A 9,330-nucleotide genomic window follows, 5' to 3' on the forward strand; every position below is an offset into this window, starting at 1 on the left:
AGCCACCGCACCCGGCCCCAGACTTTCTTTTAATCTACACACAGGCTCCTCTGATTTTAGTAGCCGCATGTGACCCATGTCACTCTCAGGCCCTGGCTGCTAGATGGGGACCACACATGGGCTCGGCCCAAACCAAATGTCTATAAGCTTTTCCTGAGTGCCTCGGGGGGACACTGGGCACTGGGGTCTCAGAGTAATGACGGGCCAGGAGAGCAAACAGAAGGGGCCGTGGAGACCTAGCTCCCTGAGACACTGGAAAAAGGATCGTGAGGAAAGAAGGCAGGCACCTAGAGCCCGGGGGAGCCTCCATCAGCACCACAAAGGTACAGGCATCAGTCAGTGTTGCTTAAACCCGAATCCCCAGAACGCAAGAGGGGAGAGCCAGGTGGACCTGAGCTCATCATCTCATCCTGCCCCCTTTCCCAGCTGATGAGCAAATGGAGGCGCAGAGATGCAGGATCTCTTGACTGCAGGCTGGGTTATCTTTTCAATGCACCACGAAGTTACTTGACTTGTTGCTGGCATCTGGTTTTGCTTTTATTTTCCTTCACTAATCAACTACTTTTCAAATACGGCATTTGGAGCTTCACTGGAATGTCATCGGCCCCTCAGCGTACCCTGTTCTTAAGCAGAACCAAGCACGTGTCAAATCCTCCCACTGTCGGCTGACATTACCACCATCAGCTTTACCACTGTTAGGACAAAAACTTGAGACGGTAACTTGCCCCCAAAGTGGGAAAGGAGCCGTGAGACTGAGGAATGACTCGAACAAGTCCAGCTTGGCCAGCAGGTGAGTTTATTAGGACGTCCGCACAGGGCGCTCAGCAGGACAGCTCTAGAGATCCATTCCGCCTTCGGTCTCCAAACTGCTTTTCAGTTGACTTTCCCGCTCTTTGCCTACCGTGTATGAGCCACTTTTTCTTGCTTGTCTCTCATGTTTTCCAGGATGTTTAGATTCTCAGAGGCACCTGGTCCTCAGCTGGGGACCATGGCCATGGCTCATTACCTGGCTTTCAGGGTTCAAGCAGGGGACATACACCCTTAAATAACCTAAAAGGGGACCCATCACACTACAACCACCACCAAGAAGGCCCTGTCTAACTGAGACACACCCCGGAAGGACAAGGGGGAGTGGATGCTGGAGAGACAGGGTGGGAGCCCATTGCCAGGGAAAGGCTTCATTCTTAGAAAAACATCGAACGAATGGGCAGGTCTGCATTTTGGCTCTTTCTCTTCCTGGCCTCCTCATTGGTTGTTCCTGCATGCCTCCCCTCTATTCCTCCCCCCATGTACTCTTTAGCCTAAAGCAAACTGTTTCTTCCCATTCCCCACACTATCCAGTCCACTCTTTTCCCTTATTCCAGGCTCCGGCGTTCCTGCCTTCTCTTTGGCACACTTGCCATCTGCATTAACCGCTCCCCTGCTGTGCTCAGCTACAGAAATGCCAAAGTCCCTAACACTCAGTTCCATTGACTTTGCCTCACCCTCCTTATCCCTCTAATAAAATGTGTGCATTTTGTCCTGGCCTGTGTTCAGCTCGTCTCCCCTTGTGGCCACACTGCTCTGGAGTTCCCCACTACATTATAGGTTCAGATGCCGATAGAGCTGAGAGAGCACCTTTAGATTTGCCTCTAGCATCTGAGCCTGCTGCCTCAGCTGCTCCGCTGACTGTGAATTTGCCCCCTCAAGCAAGTGCTTTGACTCGTACACAAGGTTGACCACCTCCAGCACGAGCAGGATGCCTGTAGAGGCTGTACTTACCATCCGGCCTCCTCTGCCTGCCAGCCAGTTGGTGGGTCCACTTGTTAAGACTAAATCAGCACCATTTTGAGCTGAGGTTTGCCTAGGGTGTTGGGCACTGGCTCTGGCTCCCCTCATGGCACGGACCTGCTCCCCAATGACTGCTGTGGCTATGTAAAAATCAGTAACGCAGGAACGCGAGTTGGGGGCATTTCATGCGTAAGTTCACTAAATTCTTTCAGTTTGTCAATGCTGGTCCCAGACAGCCTGCTGGCTTCGGCTTGTGCTGATGATGTGTGTGAGTGCTCCACGGCGCTGGTGATGAACCTAGCCACAACAGACAGTGTTCCCAGCCCTGCCCCAGCTGCAGTGAGGGCCAGACTCGTCCCTCCTGTAAATGGTGCCAAAACAAGGCCGAGAATAGACATGATGCCAGAGGCAGTGCCAGTGGCGGAGGACACCACATTGGAGATGGTGGAGTCTCTGTGGACCTTTTCAATCCTATCTGCAAGGGCATAAAGCTCCCTTATGGACTCCTGAATATCCCTTCGGAGTCGAGGAAAATTTTTCAAAAACCACTCTCTAAACTGCCAGTCTTTTTGCCTCTTGTCTTTGTTGTCAATATCCTCATGTGTTGTAAGTGTCTTCAGAGCTTCATAGAGAGCATCTGCTTCATCTCTGTACCGATAAAGGACAGATGATTAAGAAAGGCAGCTACTTATCTGTAAAATGAGCTCAATAAGATCCATTCTACCTCAATCACAGAACTGTTACTAGAAGTCAAATGGAAATAAAGTTTTAAAATATAAATAATTTTTCAAGGCTAAACATGTTTTGTACGTCATAGATACGCCACAGTACTTACTCAGTGTGGGGAGAAATCAGTTAAAGTCATCTTCAGATGCACCTTACTGGCAGGTGTTGGATAAAGACGGCTCCCCACGCAAGGGAGGTCAACGCCGTCATGACCAGAGTGTGTGAGAGGGGAAACATTGTAGCAAAACAGAGAAGTCGGATGGGAGCAAAAAGACCTTCATTCAGAGTATCACAGAACAGTGAGAAATTAACTGCATCGGAAGAGCAGTCCTGTGCCCCTGGGAAGTGGTCTCGGGGGCCCTGGAATGTCCTGCCTGGTAGGAACGTCTTTAATTCCCTTGTGGTTTGGCTTCAGGACACTATAGCACTGTGATGGATGATGGGAGTTTGGGGATTCTGGGTTTCTCTCCTGACCGTCAGAAGAAGTGGAGACTAAGGGAGTGAGGCCTTGGAGATGGACTGGAGACTCCATGTCAGCCACGGGGCCAGTTCGTGCTCCAGACCCGGGAAGAGCTCTGCATTGAGGCACGGGTTGAAAAAGACTTTCTCTTTGTCCAAACTCCAGTTGGGTTGTTCTGAGCCTCTTCTCCTCTAAGCGCCGACCTTGGCCTTCCACACCCATGCTGTGCTTTCTGGGCCTGCACCACCCCAGCTCAGCAAGATTCCCCCAAGTCAGTTTAGGGAGGGTCCTCCCCTGTTGCTGTTGGAGCACCCTTGCTATCCGATCACAGCCTTCATCCGCTCATTGGATGGGTGAGTGTCTGACCTGCCTTTAGGGGGAATCCTCTCAAGCCAGTTTAGGACAAACCCCCCACTCTGCTGTCTCCTGTCAGTCAGGTTTCATCCCCCACCCCTCACCCTGGTGTCGGCGGTGACTCCCCCTCTGTCTTTACTGTATTCAAAGCTGCACTCGGTCTCTCTCTTCTGTAAAAACAATCCTGATAAAGGCTTCCCTCCTGACTTAATGTGATTCTCAGGAACTTTTCCTTAACTGGGTCGTCTTCGCCGCTTGGCAGAACCCCACGTGTTTTGACCCACACTGACACGGGAGAACACAGCGTCCTGGGGACAGTGGAAGCTTCACACCTGAAACCCTCCCAGACTCCTCCCCGTGTGTCTCTTGCTTAGACTGATTTTAATCTATGTTCTTTTCCTGTGATAAACCACAATCCTGCAATAACAGTTTTCAGTGAGTTACGTGAGTCCTTATATCGAATTATCCAGCCTGAGGGGGGCTTAAAGCCCCTCAAGTTTGCCACTGGTGTCAGAAGTTCACAGGGTGTACCCAGACGTTGCATTTTGGCTAAATCTGAGTACTTAAGGATTCAAACTAAACCTCAGACAGGAGGCATCGCTTTGCCCGGTGTGTCCTCTCTTCCAATGCCTCATGCCCTTTGACCTTTCAACTGAAGGCATTGGGTCCAGTCAATGTCCTTTTTGACTGAAAAGTAGAAGACCTGGCTATGAATCCTGGCTCCACACGAACTCTGCAGCCACCTACTGCCTCCTGATCTGGCACCTCCACACTTCGGGGACTCCCTCTCACATGTCACCAGCCAAACTAATCCCTTGGCAAGTGACAGCTTCACCTGTGTGCATGCCAAGGCCATGTGCAATTTCATGGACCCTCTTGAGGACTCATGAGACTTTGAAACTCATCTCTGTCAATCACTAATGCTGAAAAGACCCAAATTTGGACCAGATGGTAGAGAAGGTGTTTTTCTCTTTGGCTGGGGACTTGTGAGTCTCCTGAGCACCTACTGTGTGTCAGTCATCAGGCCAAGCACCTTCCCTTGTTTTTCTCACAATAAAGCTCAATGGATGGAGAAAGGCAGAAAGTAGTCAGGTAACCTGCACCTACTTGTAACCAGTAGGTGGCAGAAATGACCCTGCCCTTACAGGCTTCCTCTCCTTTCAGCCTGAGGCCACTCACTGCCAGTGAAGGACTTGGAGGAAATATTCCTCCTGGACTACTGAGAGGGGTGACCTCAGGCTCAGCAGAGGGGGCTGCCTGGAGGAGGTGTGCCTGAAACAGAAAACCAGCCCAGGGTAGATCTGGGTGTCATCGTGGGGGCACCCCATAAAGGTAACCCCCTGAAAGTTACCTGGGCAATCCAGCCACAGCCACAAATCTTTGCCAGGCTTCACTGTCAGTCCGCTGGATCAACTTCCTTCTGGAAGAATTCGGCGATGTTTTCAGTAAAGTATCTAATTTCTAGTTGGAAGCAAGAAGGATAAGATTGCAGGAAAGTTTGCTGCAGTGCAAACGGCATTGAGCACAAGGTGGTTCCGTGTTAATCCTCCTGACCAGCTGTCACATGGGGTGTTTTTGATGGAGGCATCAGTGCTATAGACTGAAATGTATCCCCCCAAATTCTTCTACTGAGTGATTGTATTTGGACATTGAGCCTTTGGGAAGTCATTAACTTAAAGGAGATTGTAAGGGTCGGACCCTAATCTTGCAGGGCTGGTGTCTAATTAAAAGAAATACAGAGACATAAGATCTCTCTACTCCCTCTCTTTCTGCTCTGTCTTGCCCTCTCGCCCTCTCTCCCTCATTCCTCCCCTTTCTCTTTCTTTCTTTTTTTGAGATGGAGTTTCACAGTTGTTACCCAGGCTGGAGTGCAATGGCATGATCTCGGCTCACCACAACCTCCGCCTCCTGGGTTCAGGCAATTCTCCTGCCTCAGCCTCCTAAGTAGCTGGGATTACAGGCACGTGCCACCACGCCCAGCTAATTTTTTGTATTTTTAGTAGAGATGGGGTTTCACCATGTTGCGATGGTCTTGATCTCTGGACCTCGTGATCCACCCGTCTCGGCCTCCCAAAGTTCTGGGATTACAGGCGTGAGCCACTGGGCCCGGCCCTCTCTTTTTCTTTTTTTTCTCTCTCTTTCTCTCTCTCTCACACGCACACACACAGACACACACACAGACACACACACACACACACACACACACACACAGAAACATGGGGGAAGACCATGTGAGGACACAACACTGAGGCAGCTTCTGCAAGCCAGGAACAGAGCCCTTTCCAGACACCAACCCTGCTAACACCTTCACCTTGGACTTCTTGCCTCCAGAACTTTGAGAAAATAAGTCAGTTGTTGAGGCCATCCAGCCTGTGGCATTTTCCTAGGGCAGGCTGAGAAAAGTAATTTACCAGGGAAATGCCATGGTGCTTTGGGGAGGAACCCATCTATTTCAGCTGGCCTCTCTTGGGGCTTGGGGCAGACTCATTGGCACCTTCTTCATCTGGGTTCCTCTGGGGCTCACTGGCTCTGGAGGCACCACCTTTCATTCTAGGTGTGAATAGGAACCAGCCAGGGAAGAGGAGGTGAGCCTACCTGAGTCTATGATGCCAGCGACAAGGTCACTGAGAGGCTTACCTGGGAGCTCTGCAGCCGCTGTCCAGTCTGGACGGTTTTGCTGCACCCTTGAGGAGGAGAAAACAAATTGTGGGATCGAATGTGAGCCACCTGTGGACAGCGGGAGGTTCGAGCAGCCGAGCTCTGCAGATCCCTCTGGGGTGGTGGCAAATGACAAGGCCAACCTAACCCAGATAGTTTCTGTGTCACCTGGCCCCCATCATCTGCTCTTTATAGACACTCAACTCGCTCCAGCTCCCTCTGCCCTCACTCCCACACCAAGGCAAAGTCAGATTGTCCAGCTGGGGTATGAGCAGAAGATAATCAGAGGACGGGCAGCTATCTGACAATAACAGAAACTACAGAATCTATACGCAGAAAGAGAGATGGAAAGGAACGTTATGACAGTGACCTGGGCCTGGGCACGTGTGTGATAACTAATGGATGACAGCCAGTGTGTGCTGAGTGTCTGTGGTGCACAGGGCCTCTTCCACGTGTCTCATTAGATGACCACACACAGGCCAGGAGGTGGGGGCCACCTTCCCACTTTAACGCAGAGGAATCCACAAAAGTCAGGGAACCTGCCGGTGTTTTCACAACAGTGCTAGAGCCAGGCCTCCTGCTTCAATCCCATGTCTTCAGTGACTCTGCTCTATTCCCTTAAATAACCCATACTGAGTCATGGATTCGAGCTCATTGTAAATGACGCCTCACTGCAAATCCATGTCTCGCATCTGTGCCTAACTTGGTCTTGGTGAATTCACTGGTGCTGCAGTGGACAGCCGGTGCCCCTGTTGCTTCTCTAAGATCCTTCATCCCACAAAGTCCTGGATCCTTCCAGATGTCGGCCCGGCCGCTGCTGTGGCTGCGGCACCCTCCTGGTGCTGCCCTGTTCCCTCTGCTGTCCTCCCCTAGCTGCTGGACCTCGCAGTGTTTCTAATTCTTCTTATAAATTTAGCTACAAAGTGTTCTTTCCCGTAAAACTTTGCCCACATCTGAGATGATTTCCTTAAGATATTTGTAGGAGAAGAATGACTAGGTCAGAGGCTATCAACACCTCAGAAGGTTTTATACCTAGAGCCACACTGTACGCAAATTGTGCCAGTTCACACTCAGACTGGCAGTCTCTGGAGATGCCCATTCATTCAGTCTTACTAGCTCTCAGCAGTCTCTTCTTTAGGATGAAAAATACATACACAACCTATAAATATGAGAACTAGATATACTTGTTATCAATACAAATTAGGACAAAATTTTAAGCACAAAGGCAGCAGTTGGGATGTGAAGCACTGAATGAAGGAGAAGGAGGATTAACATTGTCATTTTTAAAAGAGGGAAGTTAAGAAACACTGGGTACAACTGAGCATATAGGAAAGTTGTAAGTAAATTGTTTCCAGCTAGAATGTTGCTCATGGAAGACATCAAACTGGAGAGACAGTGTCAGAAAAAGGTGGCGAGGAGAGGGAGGGGCAGTGTGCACGCAGGATGAGAATGACTAATAATGACACTGTAGGTAATAACACTGACACCGCTTCAGCCCGTCACAGTTAGGGGCGGCTCCAAGCATTACCAGTTTTCTTTCCTCACAGTGTGTCTCTGCTCACTCCCTGACACAGCCAGTTCCAGATTAACAGCACAGTGGTTCGCGGGGGCTCTGATGGGGCTGTATCCTCCAGGTCTCATACAAAAGCCGCCTTCTCAAAAGCCACTCACCTCTCTTTCCCCTTCCTGCCTTTGTCTCAGGGTTCAGGCCCCCAGATGTGTGTCTTCTGGGGCCCCCATGAAGCAAGGGTAAAAGGGGGACTCAGTCCTGAACAGAAGTTCACCAGGGGAGTATGCAGAGGGGTGTCTGGGCGCTCGCTGCTGTAAGGAACAGGCGTGAGAGGAGAGGGGCTTTTCTTCCCCTTCCTCCTGTTGTTCTCTATGTGACCCTCTAGGCCAGGGCAGCTGTCTTAACACCATGAGCCAGGAGGACCAGGAGAGAACAGAGGAGCAGGAGGGCAGAGACAGCTGGGGCCTTGGACACGCCCCACACTTGTGAGGAGCTGCACCTGGGATCCCATCCTTCCTGGTCATTGTTGGCCTCTGCTGAATATTAAGGCTGGATCTAGGACAGCAGGTGTCCTAGTCCTGGGCAAGTCTGCCGGTCGGTCAATTCTCGGAAGAAACTTTGGTTCCTGGAAGAAGCCCAGATGGTGCCTGGTCCAGCCCACGCCCTGCCCAACTGTGTGGCCCAGACAGGGAGCCCTCCCTCCTGCCTCAGCACTCTGAGCCAAGCTCACCAGATGCAGAGGACATAGACTCTCAGACTGGGCGCGTTGGCTCATGCCTGTAATCCCAGCACTTTGGGATGGGTGGATCACGAGGTCAGGAGTTCAAGACCAGCCTGGCCAACATGGTGAAACCCTGTCTCTACTAAAAATACAAAAATTAGCTGGGCATGGTGGCGTGTGCCTGTAATCCCAGCTACTCGGAAGGCTGAGGCAGGAGAATTGCTTGAACCTGGGAGGTGGAGGTTGCAGTGAGCCAAGATTGTGCCACAGCACTCCAGCCTGGCGCCTGGCAACAGAGTACGATTCTGTCTCAAAAAAAAAAAAAAAGAAAGAAAGAAAGAAAGAAAAAGAAAGAAAAAATATATATGTAAAAGAGATGAGATCTCACTATATTAACTGGGCTACTCTTGAACTCCCGGCCTCAAGTGATCCTCGCACCTTGGCGTGAGCCACTGCACCAGGCCTGCTTTTGTTGAATGCCATGCCTTGTGGCTTCTAGACATTTGCTTATGAGGGTCTTCTACCAGAAACACCTGCTTCCCCCACTTGGAAAAAGCATGCTCATCCTTCAATGACAAAATCAGGAAGTGCTTCCTTTCAGAAACCCCCAGCGTCCTCCCAGCAGGGGCCACTGCCCCGAGTTCCACTCCCAAGGAGCACTCGGTAGAGGAACTGAGACCACTGCTCAGCCACACTTCCACAGCTAAGAAGTCGGGTCACCAGATTGCCGTCAGACTTTTCTGCTTTGCCGCAGGCAGAAGAAGGGCCTCAGAAATGGCATGCTGCCAGTGTAACAGTTACACAACCGACTACCTGTATTTGTACTGCCGCCGGCAGATGCCCAGTCCATCACGTACAGCGTACCTGATGTGACATTGCCCTGCTCTAGCCTGAACAGAAACCATTTCTGGGAGTGTGCACGGTGGCTCACGCCTCTAATCCCAGCACTTTGGAAGGCCAAGATAGGTGGATGACCTGAGGTCAGCAAATTGATTTCAATGTGGCCAACATGATGAAACCTTGTTCCTGCTGAAAGTACAAAAATTAACCAGGCATGGTTGTGCACGCCTGTAATCTCAGCCACTCAGGAGGCTGAGACAGGAGAATTGCTTGAACCCAGGAAATGGAGGT

At 50.8% G+C, this 9,330-nt stretch overlaps 1 protein-coding gene across 1 annotated transcript; it reads right to left on the bottom strand.

Moving 5' to 3' along the window:
- Positions 1 to 1,457: 1,457 nt before the first annotated feature.
- Positions 1,458 to 2,226, bottom strand: LOC144579540 (apolipoprotein L3-like). The gene is given in 2 exon segments (XM_078351135.1): positions 1,458 to 1,949; positions 1,952 to 2,226. Coding segments are annotated over 2 exon segments (585 nt in total). The 5' UTR covers positions 2,169 to 2,226; the 3' UTR covers positions 1,458 to 1,581.
- Positions 2,227 to 9,330: the final 7,104 nt, after the last annotated feature.

Source organism: Callithrix jacchus, chromosome 1 (assembly GCF_049354715.1).
Source record: "Callithrix jacchus isolate 240 chromosome 1, calJac240_pri, whole genome shotgun sequence".
Taxonomy (NCBI): Eukaryota; Metazoa; Chordata; class Mammalia; order Primates; family Cebidae; genus Callithrix; species Callithrix jacchus.